Source organism: Salmo salar, chromosome 16 (assembly GCF_965601325.2).
Source record: "Salmo salar chromosome 16, fSalSal1, whole genome shotgun sequence".
Classification (NCBI taxonomy): domain Eukaryota; kingdom Metazoa; phylum Chordata; class Actinopteri; order Salmoniformes; family Salmonidae; genus Salmo; species Salmo salar.
In genome coordinates, this window is record NC_138306.1 from 68,885,510 (window position 1) to 68,905,247 (window position 19,738).

Consider the following 19,738-nt stretch of genomic DNA (forward strand, 5'->3'; position numbering starts at 1 on the left):
GCTGAATAATTCAGCACATTTAAGAATAATAAGAGAAGCTGGTAAAAGGGAGAGGCTCTTGTGTGGTTTGGAAGCAAAGCGTGAACTCCCAGCTTAGTCTACAAGTTGGGAAGGACACACACACACACACACACACACACACACACACACACACACACACACACACACACACACGGTAATTCTCAGCCTGCCTGGATTACAGGGCAGAGAGGCTCCGCTCTGCCAGATGTCTTACAACAACAGCTGTGTGACAGACACGCGAGTGCCAAGTCCAGGCCTGCACCCTGTCAGTCTTAGACCCACACAGACCATAGTGGTGGATGGCACCATCCCTCTGAGATTGGCTTCAGAGTGTGTGTGTGTGTGTGTTTTTTTCGAGGGTTGCACGGAAACGGCTCACCTTGTCATTTTATTCATGTGTGTGTATTGCTGGTGTTCATCTGTGTGTGCGTTTTTGCGTGTTAAATGCCTTGTTAACTAGGGCAGGGACGATTCCTTAGGATCGTGGCAAGGAAACAAAATCAAATCAAATCAAATTTATTTTTATATAGCCCTTCGTACATCAGCTGATATCTCAAAGTGCTGTACAGAAACCCAGCCTAAAACCCCAAACAGCAAGCAAAGCATGTGAAAGAAGCACGGTGGCTAGGAAAAACTCCCTAGGAAAAACTCCTTAGAAAGGCCAAAAACCTAGGAAGAAACCTAGAGAGGAACCAGGCTATGAGGGGTGGCCAGTCCTCTTCTGGCTGTGCAGGGTGGATATTATAACAGAACATGGTCAAGATGTTAAAATGTTCATAAATGACCAGCATGGTCAAATAATAATAATCATAGTAGTTGTCGAGGGTGCAAAAAGCACGTCCGGTGAACAGGTCAGGGTTCCATAGCCGCAGGCAGAACAGTTGAAACTGGAGCAGCAGCACGGCCAGGTGGACTGGGGACAGCAAGGAGTCATCATACCAGGTAGTCCTGAGGCATGGTCCTAGGGCTCAGGTCCTCCGAGAGAAAGACAGAAAGAGAGAATTAGAGAGAGCATATTTAAATTCACACAGGACACCGGATAAGACAAGAGAAATACTCCAGATGTAACAGACTGACACTAGCCCCCCGACACATAAACTACTGCAGCATAAATACTGGAGGCTGAGACCGGAGGGATCAGAAGACACTGTGGCCCCATCCGATGATACCCCCGGACAGGGCCAAACAGGCAGGATATAACCCCACCCACTTTGCCAAAGCACAGCCCCCACACCACTAGAGGGATGTCTCCAACCACCAACTTACCGTCCTAAGACAAGGCCGAGTATAGCCCACAGCGATCTCCGCCATGGCACAACCCAAGGGGGGGCGCCAACCCAGACAGGAAGACCACGTCAGTGACTCAACCCACTCAAGTGACGCACCCCTCCCATGGACGGCATGGAAGAACACCAGTAAGACAGTGACTAAGCCCCTGTAAAAGGGTTAGAGGCAGAGAATCCCAGTGGAAAGAGGGGAACCGGCAAGGCAGAGACAGCAAGGGCGGTTCGTTGCTCCAGCCTTTCCGTTCACCTTCACACTCCTGGGCCAGACTATACTTAATCATAGGACCTACTGAAGAGATAAGTCTTCAGTAAAGACTTAAAGGTTGAGACTGAGTCTGCGTCTCTCACATTGGTAGGCAGACCATTCCATAAAAATGGAGCTCTATAGGAGAAAGCCCTACCTCCAGCCGTTTGCTTAGAAATTCTAGGGACAATTAGGAGGCCTGCGTCTTGTGACCGTAGCGTACGTGTAGGTATGTACGGCAGGACCAAATCGGAAAGATAGGTAGGAGCAAGCCCATGTAATGCTTTGTAGGTTAGCAGTAAAACCTTGAAATCAGCCCTTGCCTTAACAGGAAGCCAGTGTAGGGAGGCTAGCACTGGAGTAATATGATCAAATTTTTGGGTTCTAGTCAGGATTCTAGCAGCCGTATTTAGCACTAACTGAAGTTTATTTAGTGCTTTATCCGGGTAGCCGGAAAGTAGAGCATTGCAGTTGTCCAGCCTAGAAGTAACAAAAGCATGGATTAATTTTTCTGCGTCATTTTTGGACAGAAAGTTTCTGATTTTTGCAATGTTACGTAGATGGAAAAAAGCTGTCCTTGAAACAGTCTTGATATGTTCTTCAAAAGAGAGATCAGGGTCCAGAGTAACGCCGAGGTCCTTCACAGTTTTATTTGAGACGACTGTACAACCATCCAGATTAATTGTCAAATTCAACAGAAGATCTCTTTGTTTCTTGGGACCTAGAACTAGCATCTCTGTTTTGTCCGAGTTTAAAAGTAGAACGTTTGCAGCCATCCACTTCTTTATGTCTGAAACACAAAACACAAAGCAGATTTACTTTCTTTAGGAAAACGGAGCTAATGTTGTAAACAAACGTTATGTGATCATCCAGAGTCGCATTTATTTTCCAACCTATAGCACACAATATTTTATGTACAGTAGGATATTAAAGGACCAAAGAGTTTATTTTGTGTTTTTTCATTTTTTTTCCCATGTAAAGAATATGGTGATAAAGGGCATCGTCACAGCCCTACTGTTAACCCCACCCTGACCTAACAGTATGTCTCTCTGTCTCTCTCTCTGTGTCTCTCTGTGTGTCTCTCTGTTCCAGAGGGGCCCCATGAAAGATGACGGAGGAGGTGATAGTTATAGCCAAGTGGGACTACTCGGCTCAGCAGGAACAGGAACTGGACATCCGGAAAAACGAGCGTCTGTGGCTCCTGGATGACAGTAAGACGTGGTGGAGGGTGAGGAACGCCTCCAACCGGACCGGCTACGTCCCCTCTAACTACGTGGAGAGGAAGAACAGCTTGAAGAAGGCCTCGCTGGTGAAAAACATCAAAGACACACTCGGTGAGTTGGGTTAAGTGTGTAGGTGGGTGGACGAGGGTGTGCGTAGGACAGGGCATCTCTGCTGTTTTCTAGGGGCGCACAGAGGCGGTGTGGCACACACTATCTCTAAGTTGTGTGTGTGTGTGTGTGTGTGTGTGTGTGTGTGTGTGCGTGGTTTCTTCTCTCTGCTGTTTTCTAGGGGGGCCTCCAGAGGCGTCTCACCTCCGTGTATTAAATGCTTGACTACTTCACACACTTACACTATCCTGTTAGAAATGTTTTCTCAAGGCTGGTGATTTGTAAACAGTATGTTTAGTACAGAAGAGTTGTGTTTTGTGAGGCGTCCCTTAAGCAATTCATTATCAGGCAAGGGAAAGCTGGTGTGATCGATCAGGAGAAATGTCGGTATTGAAGCAGCTTTTTCCCAGGTCAGAGGAGGTAAGAACTAATTTAATATGAAGTGCAAGGAACAAAGATTTTCTTGGATGGACAACGGCTGGGATTAGCTGATCTCCGGTAATTCTCACTGTGGAATGATCGGGTAGAGCTCTCACACTTATTAGGCTAATGAATGAATCTCTGTTGGTAGATACTAAGATGTTCGTACTCACAGAGAATTGGAGATCATTTCCAATGGAGCGAAAGGGCAAGGTGATGCAATTTTAGATTTAAATGGTCGACACTCAAGAGTGATGCTGGGCAATAGGAAATGAAGTTGTGATGAGATGGAAGCTTGCCATTCAGTGTTATCAGTGAAAGGCGCATGCATCAGAAATGCACAAGATAGATGAGACTTGGAACTGAAAGAATAGGATAACTAGCCAAGAGGATTTCTCCCAGTGCTTTGCCTAGTTGTCAGAGGTCTTGACAGACAATGCAATTAACAACCTGCTGCTCGTCTGCTCCCAGCGCCGGGTCTCTGATCAGCCATGCATCCTATGCTGAAGGCCGAGAGATGGAGAGAATTAGAATGTGTAAGGGGGGGGGGAGAAAGAGAGAGCGAGACAGGGAGTATAGTTGGTAGTAAATCTCTCTCTGTCAGGAGAAACAGGCCATGGCCCATGGCATTTACTGTCCCTGAATACTCCTTTATCTGATGCAGCTAGCTGTACACTCATCTGTACTCTCGCTCTCACTTTTGCTCTCTCGGTGTGTGTGTGTGTGTGTGTGTGTGTGTGTGTGTGTGTGTGTGTGTGTGTGTGTGTGTGTGTGTGTGTGTGTGTGTGTGTGTGTGTGTGTGTGTGTGTGTGTGTGTGTGTGTGTGTGTGTGTGTGTATTAATGAGCTTTGGAACTTCAGGAAACATTTTTCACATCTCTAATCTCCCCTATCATCCATCGCAGATGAATAATCTACATAATGTTTAGTGAGGATAAATTGAGAAGATAGATTGTAGCCCTAGGCAGGCAGAGAGTGGATAGCTCACCGTGGACATGTGGCACATGTTGTGCTGTTTAGGAAATAATCGATCATTTGACGGCTGTTCTGGCCCACAGCTGACAGGTCAATATCTGACCTCCGTCATGACAGTCTGACTGGGTCACCTACTGTTTGCTATGGCAACCTCAAGGGCACGTGTGGTAAAATGGGGGTTAAATGAATCTGGTTTTGAGTGGAGGGGAATGGTATTAAGTGTTAAGAACTGTAAAACCAAGCTATGACAGCTGTTGGTAACACCGGATGCAACCAGAGCCAACCATTTTTAGTTTATGGGATGTCTTTTAATATGGCTGGATTTCGTTCCTCTCTCTCTCTCAGGAAACATAGTTCACTGCTGTTCCTCCCTGATGGGTTTTGGATGTTAAAACACTTATGGTCTTCATTGGCTTATGTCCATGCCTTTTCAGTCAAAGGATGTCGGTCTTCGTTGCATGTCCCCAAGGTTGCGTCACGCTTCAACAATCCACCGTTTGCTCTGTGTCAGTGGAATGCATTTGTAACCAACTTGCAGTGACCTGCCGTGTGGATCCCTCTGGCAGGATAGAGGCGAACACAGGTTGTGTCTATCAATTAAAGCTGCTCTCTGGCAGCGCGCCATTCTGCTCTGCTCTGCTCTGCGGATTGGCTATAACAAACTTCAGAGGTTACACAGATCTCTCCTTTATGTCTCATCACGAGGATAACCTACTTACTGTGTTCTCTATCCAACTCCCAACAGCGTCGCCGTGGAGCGTTCAGGTGGAAATATGTCATGTAGAACAGACCTCTGACAGAATAAGAGATCTTGTTGGCTCCATTCATGATATTTCTATGTGCAACGTTCAACACATTTGCTTCCTGAATGTGACTCTGGTCTGCATTAGACTATTTAGGCTTATGCTATATCTGTTTAAGTGTTAATGCCCTCGATGCCGGGGTTTGGAGGATATATTGGCACAGGTGTTGTGAAACATCGTCTCGGGCCAGGAAACCGTGCCAATATATCCTCCAAACACTGGCTTCGAGGGCATTATCACTTTTTAACAGGTTACCAACATATTCAAATAATGATTGACATATTTTCATGAACTTTATTTGGATTAATTTGTTCACAGAAATCTAGGGGTTGCCACCCAAGCCGGCAGGTCGTTCGTTATATCGGTTCGGTTGACAGAGACGGGACTCAGTCGTTAAGTCTTTTTGTTCTGTATCTATGGACGGGACCCAGTCATTAAGTCTTTTTGTTCTGTATCTATGGACGGGACCCAGTCGTTAAGTCTTTTTGTTCTGTATCTATGGACGGGACTCAGTCGTTAAGTCTTTTTGTTCTGTATCTATGGACGGGACTCAGTCGTTAAGTCTTTTTGTTCTGTATCTATGGACGGGACTCAGTCGTTCGTTCTAAATGTTCCATTGTCATACTGGCTGGCAACGTTCTTATCCCCTGCTTGCTAGCTAGCCAACTACGGTTAACTTAGTCATGTCAAAAAGCCAGAATAACAGCAAAGTGGCTGCATTTTCATTTGTTTAAGCTGTTTTCTAGTGACATGGATTTCGATACATTCATAACAATGAGCTAATGATGCACCATTTCGCCTGACATAGAAAATGTGCTCTCTCGTCAGGACACTGTTGTTCAGAGGAGCTAGCCAACAACACAGCTAACACAATCACTTCAAACTGAAGCTGAAAAGACTGCAAACTATCTGCATTACATTTTGTTTGGCCTGTTTTCTGTTGACATTTCTTTGTATATGTCCATAAAAATGATGCTGATTCAGGATTTCGACTGGCTGAGAAATGCTGCCTGTCTGTCTCGTCCCGACCCCGACACGTTCATTACTATGGGACAGCTGCAGATCAAATGTCAATATTGAAATAATGTTGCAAATGTCAGAGAGACAGACCACAAGTTTTATACACATCTCCGCTATTGAAAACCAATTGCTAGTCTAAAAGAAATGGGAGATAATGTCTAGATGCTTTTTATAGTGGAGATCAAATGTATAAATTGTCTGGCTGGGCTGATGAGACAGTGGATTGCACAGTGAGATGGAACAGAGTAAATGGGCATTTCCACGTCATAGCTTTAGCCGGTGGTAACTTGTGGAATAAACACTGGCTGGAATGCGGTTTTAACCAATCGGCGTCCGGGATTAGACCCCACCCGTTGTATAAATAGTGAGTAACCTGAGGGTGTTTTCTGATGCTAACGGTGACACATACTCTTCCCTACCTATCCAGCTATTGATCAATTCATATAAACCTGGAGACACTGTTTAAAGGGGGCACTCTATACCCACTACAGCTCTCTTTGTTCTCTGTTGTCAGGCCTGTAGTGAGACCAAGAGCTTTTTGGCTACTCACTCACTCACTCACTCACTCACTCACTCACTCACTCACTCACTCACTCACTCACTCACTCACTCACTCACTCACTCACTCACTCACTCACTCACTCACTCACTCACTCACTCACTCACTCACTCACTCACTCACTCACTCACTCACTCACTCACCCCCCCACCCACCCCACACGCCTTGAACACACCCACACACCCACACGTGAACTTGCTAACTGCTATGTTCTTGTTGTATTGAATTGTTTGCATCCCCAATGGGGATCAGTAGAAATGTCAGAACAATAACCAATCATCTCCAGACAACCTGCTACAACCTTGGCTTCCTCCAAGGACAACCCCTGTATGTGTATGGCTGGACCTCCATCTGTTTTCTGATTGGTTATTACCAGGGTTACTTCAACCAGTGACATGTTTGCCTTCTCCAAGGCAGGTGTTATGCTTTCATGTTTTCAGTGGAATCACCTAAGCGATGCAATATTTGCTTTAGTCAGTCACCAGTTGATTTGAATCATATCTAGTGTAGGTCTACTTATTTTCTATGTTTATTTAGTCATAAAGTGTGTGTGTGTGTGTGTGTGTGTTCTATCCTAAGTAATCAGGTTTGTGCAGTACATAATCATCTCTAACCACTGAGGTGTTATAATTACCAACACAACTGCAGCCCTTTGTAGCGATTCAAATGACCTCCGTTTCTGTTTGGAGCTGCGGCTACTGATAGGCTTCCAGTGTGTTCTTAGCTCTCCATTGGGTGCCAGTCAGTATAATGCTCTGCCTGTGGAAACGTTGGCTCCGTTCACCTTCCCACAGAGAATGACCTGGTGCCAACCCAGCTAGGATGAAACTCAACTCAATGTCCTCCGTTCATCTTAAATGAACAGTTCACATTGGGTGCTTCAGAATGGCACACTCAGAATGCCTCAGAATGGCACCCTGATCCCTATATAGTGCGCTACGTTTTATTTTTTATTTTTACCAGCGCTCAGGTCAAAAGTAGTGCACTATATAGTGAATAGGGTGCCATTTGGGAGACAGACAGTCTTGCCAACAGGAACCTTTTTCAAAACAACTAAAACTATAATCTACCTTAACGTTTCTTTATGGGCTATTGAATAATCATGACATTAAACAAACACGAGTTGGGTAATTAACCAATAAGGACCGAGGGGGTGTGGTACAGTTGAAGTCGGAAGTTTACATACATTTAGGTTGGAGTCATTAAAACTCGTTTTTCAACCACTCCACACATTTCTTGTTAACAAACTATAGTTTTTGCAAGTCAGTTAGGACATCTACTTTGTGCATGACACAAGTAATCTTTCCAACAATTGTTTACAGACAGATTATTTCACTTATAATTCACAGTATCACAATTCCAGTCTGTCAGAAGTTTACATACACTAAGTTGACTGTGCCTTTAAACAGCTTGGAAAATTCCAGAAAATGATGTCATGGCTTTAGAAGCTTTGCTGCAGGAGGGACTGGAGGGACTTCACAAAATAGATGGCATCATGAAGATGGAAAATGATGTGGATATATTGAAGCAACATCTCAAGACATCAGTCAGGAAGTTAAAGCTTGGTCGCAAATGGGTCTTCCAAATGGACAATGACCCCAAGCATACTTCCACATTTGTGGCAAAATGGCTTAAGGACAACCAAGTCAAGATATTGGAGTGGGTATCACAAAGCCCTGACGTCAATCCTATAGAAAATTTGTGGGCAGAACTGAAAAAGCGTGTGCGAGCAAGGAGGCCTACAAACCTGACTCAGTTACACCAGCTTTGTCAGGAGCAATGGGCCAAAATTCACCCAACTTATTGTGGGAAACTTGTGGAAGGCTATCCTGAAACGTTTGACCCATGTTAAACAATTTTAAGGCAATGCTACCAAATACTAATTGAGTGTATGTAAACTTCTGACCCACTGGGAATGCGATGAAAGAAATAAAAAGCTGAATTAAATTGTTCTCTCTACTATTATTCTGACATTTAACATTCTTAAAATAAAGTGGTGATCCTAACTGACCTAAGACATGGAATTATTACTAGGATTAAATGTTAGGAATTGTGAAAAACTAAGTTGAAATATATTTGGCTAAGGTGTATGTAAACATCTGACTTCAACTGTATGTGGCCAACATACCATGGCTAAGGGCTGTTCTTAAGCACGACGCAACGCAGAGTGCCTGGATGCAGTCCTTAGCCGTAGTATTTTGGCCATATACCACAAACCCCGGAGGTGCCTTATTGCTACTTTTTAAACTGGTTACCAACGTAATTAGAACAGTAAAAAGAAACGTATTTTCATACCCGTTGTATTATTCTGATATTCGCCGGCTGTCAGCCAATCAGCATCCAGGGCTTAAACCACCCAGTTCACAATGACAAATAAATAATGTTTGTTCGAAGATGTGGCTAATTAAAATTGGTTGACCTAAGGCAGTCAAGTAGATGAATTGTGTTGTTTGATGAAGATATTTTTTTGTTAATTTCACATTTACATTTAATGACTCTTGCTTATCAGTGATTCTGTAAACAAGGTGGTTAAAGGCCTTTCCTCTTGATTAGCTACATTCTTTGAGTCTTGGCACTCTGCAGACCTCATTCTGGTGGGCTAGCCTCATTTGATTTGACATGTTCTCTGTCACAATGTCAGTGTAAATGAGGGTTGTGTTCAGGCCACTGTAAAAGCTATAGGCCAGTTGGCCACTGGCTCTGTCAATCCGGTGTTCAACCATTCAGGGCTGGCAGTTGGACATTGTTACGGATTGATTTGATTCCATGCGATGTATATGGTCACGTTGTCTTTGCTTACAACTTCAGGGGCCCAAATGTAGTATGCTGCTCAGCTAGGGTAGACGATGTGTCTTGTAGTTAACCAGAGCGTTGCCGGTCAGTACTAAATGTTAGCGTTTTAAAATTTGTCAAGCTGATCGTGTTGCAGTCCTAATATATAGATCAAACTACGTTGTACTTGTCCGGAACTTGTGAAATGCGTTTGACAAAAAGTGGTGCTCTGCTTTACTCCGAGCCAGATGCTGATACTGCTGAAGTTTCTTCCTATCTGATTGAAGAGAGTTGTCAAGGGAATTGAGTCTGTGATGGGCGATCGGAGGATAGTAGAACAGACAGAGAAATTGCTGCTCAGACAAGAATGGCTAAGGCTTGATTTGACAAGTGACGGAGCCGTAGAGGGGTGTAGAGTTAAACGACTAGTGTTGTCTGGGAGACGAGCACTCTCCTTCTCTACTCGCTCCATCCTACCGCACGATCCTCCTCTCTCCATCTTCCTCCATCCCTCTCTTCCTCTAAGTGCACCCACACAGCTTTCCCAGCCATCATGCAGAAGGGAAAAAAATGAATTAAGAGAAAATGAGTTCCCGGCAAACCTCAGATAATCATCTTACTCTGATATTCATCAGTGATTGTAGGGTAGATATAGGTAGACTAGGTATCTGTTTACAGTATATCCTCCCTGTGCTGGAATTTAATTTCAGTCCGAGGCATGGAGAAGAAAATCAGCTTTATGAAAATTGAATAAAGCAAAAGTTGTTGGCAAGTGATTCATTAGTCTCATACCACACCTTAAGTGAAGTGTCTCATCAGGAGAGAGAGGAGTGGGGGAGAGACCGACAGGGTGAGAGGAGGGAGGGGGAGAGAGACAGGGTGGGAGGAGAGATAGAGACAGGAGTGGGGGAGAGACCGACAGGGTGAGAGGAGAGAGATAGAGACAGGAGTGGGGGAGAGACCGACAGGGTGAGAGGAGACATAGAGACAGGAGTGGGGGAGAGACCGACAGGGTGAGAGGAGACAGAGACAGGAGTGGGGGAGAGACCGACAGGGTGAGAGGAGAGAGAGAGAGACAGGAGTGGGGGAGAGACCGACAGGGTGAGAGGAGAGAGAGAGAGACAGGAGTGGGGGAGAGACCGACAGGGTGAGAGGAGAGAGAGAGAGAGACAGGAGTGGGGGAGAGACCGACAGGGTGAGAGGAGAGAGAGAGAGACAGGAGTGGGGGAGAGACCGACAGGGTGGGAGGAGAGAGAGGGAGGGGGAGCGAGACAGACAGACAGGGTGAGAGGAGAGAGATAGAGACAGGAGTGGGGGAGAGACCGACAGGGTGAGAGGAGACATAGAGACAGGAGTGGGGGAGAGACCGACAGGGTGAGAGGAGAGATAGAGACAGGAGTGGGGGAGAGACCGACAGGGTGAGAGGAGACATAGAGACAGGAGTGGGGGAGAGACCGACAGGGTGAGAGGAGACATAGAGACAGGAGTGGGGGAGAGACCGACAGGGTGAGAGGAGAGAGATAGAGACAGGAGTGGGGGAGAGACCGACAGGGTGAGAGGAGAGAGAGAGACAGGAGTGGGGGAGAGACCGACAGGGTGAGAGGAGAGATAGAGACAGGAGTGGGGGAGAGACCGACAGGGTGAGAGGAGACATAGAGACAGGAGTGGGGGAGAGACCGACAGGGTGAGAGGAGAGAGAGAGAGAGACAGGAGTGGGGGAGAGACCGACAGGGTGAGAGGAGAGAGAGAGAGACAGGAGTGGGGGAGAGACCGACAGGGTGAGAGGAGAGATAGAGACAGGAGTGGGGGAGAGACCGACAGGGTGAGAGGAGACATAGAGACAGGAGTGGGGGAGAGACCGACAGGGTGAGAGGAGAGAGAGAGAGAGACAGGAGTGGGGGAGAGACCGACAGGGTGAGAGGAGAGAGAGAGAGACAGGAGTGGGGGAGAGACCGACAGGGTGGGAGGAGAGAGAGGGAGGGGGAGCGAGACAGACAGACAGGGTGAGAGGAGACATAGAGAGACAGGAGTGGGGGAGAGACCGACAGGGTGAGAGGAGAGATAGAGACAGGAGTGGGGGAGAGACCGACAGGGTGAGAGGAGACATAGAGACAGGAGTGGAGGAGAGACCGACAGGGTGAGAGGAGACATAGAGACAGGAGTGGGGGAGAGACCGACAGGGTGAGAGGAGAGATAGAGAGACAGGAGTGGGGGAGAGACCGACAGGGTGAGAGGAGAGATAGAGACAGGAGTGGGGGAGAGACCGACAGGGTGAGAGGAGACATAGAGACAGGAGTGGGGGAGAGACCGACAGGGTGAGAGGAGACATAGAGACAGGAGTGGGGGAGAGACCGACAGGGTGAGAGGAGGGAGGGGGAGAGAGAGACAGGGTGGGAGGGGGAGAGACCGGCAGGGTGAGAGGAGGGAGGGGGAGAGAGAGACAGGGTGGGAGGGGTGAGAGACCGACAGAGTGGGAGGAGAGGGAGGGGAGAGAGACAGACAGGGTGGGAGGAGGGAGGGGAGAGAGACAGACAGGGTGGGAGGAGGGAGGGGAGAGAGACAGACAGGGTGGGAGGAGGGAGGGGAGAGAGACAGACAGGGTGGGAGGAGGGAGGGGGAGACAGACAGACAGGGTGGGAGGAGAGAGAGAGTAGGGAGGGGGAGAGAGACAGGTTGGGGGAGAGAGACAGGGTGGGAGGAGAGGGAGGGGAGGGACAGACAGGGTGGGAGCAGGGAGGGGAGAGAGACAGACAGGGTGGGAGGAGAGAGAGGGAGGGGGAGCGAGACAGACAGACAGGGTGGGAGGAGAGAGACAGGGTGGGGGGAGAGAGACAGGGTAGTCGGAGAGAGACAGGGTGGGGGGAGAGAGAGAGACAGAGAGAGACAGGGTGGGAGGAGAGAGAGAGAGAGACAGGGTGGGAGGAGAGAGAGAGAGACAGGGTGGGAGGAGAGAGAGAGGGACAGGGTGGGAGGAGAGAGAGAGAGACAGGGTGAGAGGAGAGAGAGAGAGAGACAGGGTGGGAGGAGAGAGAGAGAGTGGGAGGAGAGAGAGAGAGTGGGAGGAGAGAGAGAGAGTGGGAGGAGAGAGAGAGAGTGGGAGGAGAGAGAGAGAGTGGGAGGAGAGAGAGAGAGAGACAGGGTGGGAGGAGAGAGAGAGAGAGAGACAGGGTGGGAGGAGAGAGAGAGAGAGACAGGGTGGGAGGAGAGAGAGAGAGAGACAGGGTGGGAGGAGAGAGAGAGAGAGACAGGGTGGGAGGAGAGAGAGAGAGAGACAGGGTGGGAGGAGAGAGAGAGAGAGACAGGGTGGGAGGAGAGAGAGAGAGAGATAGGGTGGGAGGAGAGAGAGAGAGAGACAGGGTGGGAGGAGAGAGAGAGACAGGGTGGGAGGTGAGGGAGGGAGGGGGAGAGAGACAGACCGACAGGGTGGGAGGAGAGAGACAGGGTGGGAGGAGAGAGACAGGGTGGGAGGAGAGAGAGAGAGAGACAGGGTGGGAGGAGAGAGAGAGAGAGACAGGGTGGGAGGAGAGAGAGAGAGAGACAGGGTGGGAGGAGAGAGAGAGAGAGACAGGGTGGGAGGAGAGAGAGAGAGAGACAGGGTGGGAGGAGAGAGAGAGAGAGATAGGGTGGGAGGAGAGAGAGAGAGAGACAGGGTGGGAGGAGAGAGAGAGACAGGGTGGGAGGTGAGGGAGGGAGGGGGAGAGAGACAGACCGACAGGGTGGGAGGAGAGAGACAGGGTGGGAGGAGAGAGACAGGGTGGGAGGAGAGAGACAGGGTGGGAGGAGAGAGAGAGACAGGGTGGGAGGAGAGAGAGAGACAGGGTGGGAGGAGAGAGAGAGACAGGGTGGGAGGAGAGAGAGAGACCGGGTGGGAGGAGAGAGAGAGACCGGGTGGGAGGAGAGAGAGAGACAGGGTGGGAGGAGAGAGAGAGACAGGGTGGGAGGAGAGAGCGAGACAGGGTGGGAGGAGAGAGAGAGACAGGGTGGGAGGAGAGAGAGAGACAGGGTGGGAGGAGAGAGAGGGAGAGAGAGGGAGAGAGAGAGGAGAGAGACAGACAGGGTGGGAGGAGAGAGAGAGACAGGGTGGGAGGAGAGAGAGAGACAGGGTGGGAGGAGAGAGAGAGACAGGGTTGGAGGAGAGAGAGAGACAGGGTGGGAGGAGAGAGAGAGAGACAGGGTGGGAGGAGAGAGAGAGAGACAGGGTGGGAGGAGAGAGAGAGACAGGGTGGGAGGAGAGAGAGAGACAGGGTGGGAGGAGGGAGGGAGGGGGAGAGAGACAGACAGGGTGGGAGGAGAGAGAGAGGAGGGAGGGGGAGAGAGAGAGACAGGGTGGGAGGAGAGAGACAGGGTGGGAGGAGAGAGAGAGAGACAGGGTGGGAGGAGAGATAGAGGAGGGAGGGGGAGAGAGACAGACAGGGTGGGAGGAGAGATAGATAGAGAGGGAGAGACAGGGTGGGAGGAGAGAGGGAGAGACAGGGTGGGAGGAGAGAGGGAGAGACAGGGTGGGAGGAGAGAGAGAGAGGGAGGGAGGGGGAGAGAGACAGACAGGGTGGGAGGAGAAATAGAGGGGGAGAGAGACAGACAGGGTGGTAGGAGAGAGAGAAGGACAGACACTAAGGACCACCTGGACTCACATTCTTCTTGTGGATCACACTGCTACTTAATAGCATGGTGGGTGGTGGACCAATTATCTGTTATCGGAGACCATCTGAGCTTTATATTGCAAGGAGAACATTCTGACTAAGCACAGCCTGTTCCATTCGTCAGCCCATGAAATGGGCCTATATCTGGGATTGATACTGAATAGCTTGGCAATCACTTCTCATCGAATGACTTTCTTTTCTCACTCTAGTACCACTGCAGTAGCCGTACATGATTAGTGTTACTCTGCAATCACCATTGTGTTACATTGAACAGTTGTCCCCAGGTCCTCTACATTGCTTCCCTGCACTTGTCCCTGGCCTGTTCTTCTTAATGAACATAAATTAAGAGCGTATCGTTAAGCATCGACGAGTCAGCTGTATGGGTCCACGCTGTGACTCGCCTCGGGCCTGGTGGAATTGATGGCTTGGTGAGGGCCCAGTTGAATGGATGGCTTGGTGAGGGCCCAGTTGAATGGATGGCTTGGTGAGGGCCCAGTTGAATGGATGGCCTGGTGAGGGCCCAGTTGAATGGATGGCTTGGTGAGGGCCCAGTTGAATGGATGGCTTGGTGAGGGCCCAGTTGAATGGATGGCTTGGTGAGGGCCCAGTTGAATGGATGGCTTGGTGAGGGCCCAGTTGAATGGATGGCTTGGTGAGGGCCCAGTTGAATGGATGGCTTGGTGAGGGCCCAGTTGAATGGGTGGCTTGGTGAGGGCCCAGTTGAATGGGTGGCTTGGTGAGGGCCCAGTTGAATGGGTGGCTTGGTGAGGGCCCAGTTGAATGGGTGGCTTGGTGAGGGCCCAGTTGAAGGGGTGGCTTGGTGAGGGCCCAGTTGAAGGGGTGGCTTGGTGAGGGCCCAGTTGAAGGGGTGGCTTGGTGAGGGCCCAGTTGAAGGGGTGGCTTGGTGAGGGCCCAGTTGAAGGGGTGGCTTGGTGAGGGCCCAGTTGAAGGGGTGGCTTGGTGAGGGCCCAGTTGAAGGGGTGGCTTGGTGAGGGCCCAGTTGAATGGATGGCTTGGTGAGGGCCCAGTTGAATGGATGGCTTGGTGAGGGCCCAGTTGAATGGATGGCTTGGTGAGGGCCCAGTTGAATGGATGGCTTGGTAAGGGCCCAGTTGAATGGGTGGCTTGGTGAGGGCCCAGTTGAATGGGTGGCTTGGTGAGGGCCCAGTTGAATGGGTGGCTTGGTGAGGGCCCAGTTGAATGGGTGGCTTGGTGAGGGCCCAGTTGAAGGGGTGGCTTGGTGAGGGCCCAGTTGAAGGGGTGGCTTGGTGAGGGCCCAGTTGAAGGGGTGGCTTGGTGAGGGCCCAGTTGAAGGGGTGGCTTGGTGAGGGCCCAGTTGAAGGGGTGGCTTGGTGAGGGCCCAGTTGAAGGGGTGGCTTGGTGAGGGCCCAGTTGAAGGGGTGGCTTGGTGAGGGCCCAGTTGAAGGGGTGGCTTGGTGAGGGCCCAGTTGAAGGGGTGGCTTGGTGAGGGCCCAGTTGAAGGGGTGGCTTGGTGACGGCCCAGTTGAATGGGTGGCTTGGTGACGGCCCAGTTGAAGGGGTGGCTTGGTGAGGGCCCAGTTGAAGGGGTGGCTTGGTGAGGGCCCAGTTGAAGGGGTGGCTTGGTGAGGGCCCAGTTGAAGGGGTGGCTTGGTGAGGGCCCAGTTGAAGGGGTGGCTTGGTGAGGGCCCAGTTGAAGGGGTGGCTTGGTGAGGGCCCAGTTGAAGGGGTGGCTTGGTGAGGGCCCAGTTGAAGGGGTGGCTTGGTGAGGGCCCAGTTGAAGGGGTGGCTTGGTGAGGGCCCAGTTGAAGGGGTGGCTTGGTGAGGGCCCAGTTGAAGGGGTGGCTTGGTGAGGGCCCAGTTGAAGGGGTGGCTTGGTGAGGGCCCAGTTGAAGGGGTGGCTTGGTGAGGGCCCAGTTGATCGGGGTAGCCACACTTTTTTTTTTATTATTATTATTCAGAAATTTTATCCCCAATTTCGATCTTGTCTCATTGCCACAACTCCAACGGTCTCTGGAGGTGAAGGTCGAGTCATTCGTCCTCCGAAACATGAACCGCCAAACCGCGCTGCTTAACCCGGAAGCCAGCCGCACCAATGTATCAGACGAAACATCGTTCACCTGACGACCGAGGTCGGCGTGCAGGCGTCCGGCCTGCCACAAGGAGTCGCTAGAGCGCGATGAGCAAAGTAAAGCCCCACCCCCCCAACCCAGACGACGCTGGGCCAATTGTGCTTTAGGTTCTCAAGGCACTTCCTCACGATTTATGCCTACTTATTTTTTGATTATCTTTCATGTTCCCATTAGCGCTTGTTGTTGTCTAATTAGTGTTGTCACTGTCATCGCAGCGTTGCTTAGTGGGGGCGACTGTGAGTTAGTGTGTCGTTACCGTTGTGGTGTGTAAGCGCAGCACAGAGGGCCTCGTTTGTTGTTGCATGCTGCAGAGGAATGAGCATGAAAGTCATGGACCAGCTGTCAGAGCTTGCTGAGGAAGGAAGGTATATGTGCGTATCATCTCTTAGAAAAGTTGTGTGTGTGTGTGTGTGTAAATGCTAATCTCCCTGCCTGCCTGCCGCTTGCTCGACAACCCCTTGAAATGGCATCGGCCCTACCGTGTAAAACAACGGCCCAGTACTCTCCAATATGTAAAACCAATGTTAGCCTTTTTCCTTTACATCTGTGAAAGCTATAAATAGTGGCGGTGCCTCCTCCTCACAGTTTATGTGAGGGGTGGAATGGCTTGTTGATGGGGAATAGTTGTGACAGGGGCTAAGTGATGGTATTTCACCATCCTCCGTTCCCCCGCTCCCCTCACCTCTCAAGGTCATTGTTTCCCAAATCGCTCACTTTTTTCCCCCACCCCCCAGGCTGAAACAGAAGCAGCTTCTTATCGCCGTTTTCCCTGTGACGCTGCCACTGGTCTTTTTGTGTCATGATGGAGGCTGATTTCATGGAGACGAGGGCTGTCTTCTCGTCATTTTAACTCTGAGGGTGTATTATTGCCTTCCTCACCATCTTAAATAAGCATGCCCAACTCAAAAAATGTAGAACTAGGAATCGATATAGTCCTTGGTTCACTCCAGACCTGTCTGCCCTTGACCAGCACAAAAACATCCTGTGGCGTTCTGCATTAGCATCGAATAGCCCCCGTGATATGCAACTTTTCAGGGAAGTTAGGAACAAATATACACAGGTAGTTAGGAAAGCTAAGGCTAGCTTTTTCAAACAGAAATTTGCATCCTGCAGTACTAACTCAAAAAAGTTCTGGGACACTGTAAAGTCCATGGAGAATAAGAGCAGCTGCCCACTGCTCTGAGGCTAGGAAACACTGTTACCACCGATAAATCCACTATAATTGAGAATTTCAATAAGCATTTCTCTACGGCTGGCCATGCTTTCCACCTGGCTACCCCTACCCCGGTCAACTGCCCAAAACCCTCTACAGTAACCCGCCAAAGCCCCCACCATTTCTCCTTCACCCAAATCCAGATAACTGATGTTCTGAAAGAGCTGCAAAATCTGGACCCATACAAATCAGCCGGGCTAGACAATCTGGACCCTCTCTTTCTAAAATGATCTGCCGAAATTGTTGCAACCCCTATTACTAGCCTGTTCAACCTCTCTTTCGTATCGTCTGAGATTCCCAAAGATTGGAAAGCTGCCGCGGTCATCCCTCTTCAAAGGGGGAGACACTCTAGACCCAAACTGCTACAGACCTATATCTATCCTACCCTGTCTTTCTAAGGTCTTCAAAAGCCGAGTTAACAAACAGATTACCGACCATTTCGAATCCCACTGTACCTTCTCCGCTATGCAATCTGGTTTCAGAGCTGGTCATGGGTGCACCTCAGCCACGCTCAAGGTCCTAAACGACATCATAACCGGCATCGATAAGAGACATTACTGTGCAGCCGTATTCATCGACCTGGCCAAGGCTTTCGACTCTGTTAATCACCACATTCTTATTGGCAGACTCGACAGCCTTGGTTTCTCAAATGATTGCCTCGCCTGGTTTACCAACTAGTTCTCTGATAGAGTTCAGTGTGTCAAATTGGAGGGCCTGTTGTCTGGACCTCTGGCAGTCTCTATGGGGGTGCCACAGGGTTCAATTCTCGGGCCGACTCTCTTCTCTGTATACATCAATGATGTTGCTCTTGCGTGTGTGTAAATGCTAATTCTCTGATCCACCTCTACGCAGATGACACCATTCTGTATACTTCTGGCCCCTCTTTGGACACTGTGTTAACTAACCTCCAGACGAGCTTCAATGCCATACAACTCTCCTTCCGTAGCCTCCAACTGCTCTTAAACGCAGGTAAAACTAAATGCATGCTATTCAATCGATCACTGCCCACACCTGCCTGCCCGTCCAGCATCACTACTCTGGACGGCTCTGACTTAGAATACGTGGACAACTACAAATACCTGGGTGTCTGGTTAAACTGTAAACTCTCCTTCCAGACTCACATTAAGCATCTCCAATCCAAAATTAAATCTAGAATCGGCTTCCTATTACGCAACAAAGCATCCTTCACTCATGCTGCCAAACATACCACCGTAAAACTGACTATCCTACCGATCCTCGACTTCGGTGATGTCATCTATAAAATAGCCTCCAACACTCTACTCAACAAACTGGATGCAGTCTATCACAGTGCCATCCGTTTTGTCACCAAAACCCCATATACTACCCACCATTACGACCGGTACGCTCTCGTTGGTTGGCCCTCGCTTCATACTCGTCTCCAAATCCACTGGCTCCAGGTCATCTACAAGCCCCGCCTTATCTCAGCTCACTGGTCACCATAGCAGCACCCACTCGTAGCATGCGCTCCAGCAGGTATATCTCACTGGTCACCCCCAAAGCCAATTCCTCCTTTGGCCGCCTTTCCTTCCAGTTCTCTGCTGCCAATGACTGGAACGAAATGCAAAAATCTCTGAAGCTGGAGACTCATATCTCCCTCACTAGCTTTAAGCACCAGCTGTCAGAGCAGCTCACAGATCACTGCACCTGTACATAGCCCATCTGTAAACAGCCTATCTATCTACCTACCTCATCCCCATACTGTATTTATTTATTTATCTTGCTCCTTTGCACCCCAGTATATCTACTTGCACATTCATCTTCTGCACATCTATCATTCCAGTGTTTAATTGCTATATTGTAATTACTTCGCCACCATGGCCTATTTGTCTTAACTTACCTCATATCCCATCACTGTATATAGACTTTTTGTTTTCTTTTGTTCTACTGTATTATTGACTGTATGTTTTGTTTATTCCATGTGTAACTTGTTGTATGTGTCGAATTGCTTTGCTTTATCTTGGCCAGGTCGCAGTTGCAAATGAGAACTTGTTCTCAACTTGCCTACCTGGTTAAATAAAGGCGTATTCAGTGAGTGACATATGTATTTTGACATAACTGGTTCGGTCTAAGATATGCTCTTTTCATGAGGGTAGTACTATTATGGGAGACCGAGAGGTCTATGATTTAATCATGTTTTTTAGGTCCCACCGGCTTTGTGTCATGGTGTTATCTGTGTTGTGTGTAACTGGGCACGTGTAAGCGATGTGATGAGCAGGTGTGTTTGTCATTGTGAGATGAGTTCCACATTTGAATAAAAGTGTTTGTGTGTGTGTGTGCTGGCTGCGTCCTGCTTATTACAAACCCGTGTGCAGCCCATCTCATC

At 49.3% G+C, this 19,738-nt stretch overlaps 1 protein-coding gene across 3 annotated transcripts in view; it reads left to right on the forward strand.

Annotated features, from left to right (window-relative positions):
• Positions 1–19,738, forward strand: part of LOC106574449 (cytoplasmic protein NCK2) — a 62,661-nt gene that overhangs the window by 39,369 nt on the left and 3,554 nt on the right. For all 3 annotated transcript variants that reach the window (XM_014150346.3, XM_014150347.3, XM_014150348.3), the window contains exon 2: positions 2,644–2,885. In XM_014150346.3, coding sequence (XP_014005821.1) covers positions 2,660–2,885 — 226 coding nt within the window. In that variant the 5' untranslated portion in view covers positions 2,644–2,659. The remainder of the gene's footprint in view (positions 1–2,643; positions 2,886–19,738) is intronic.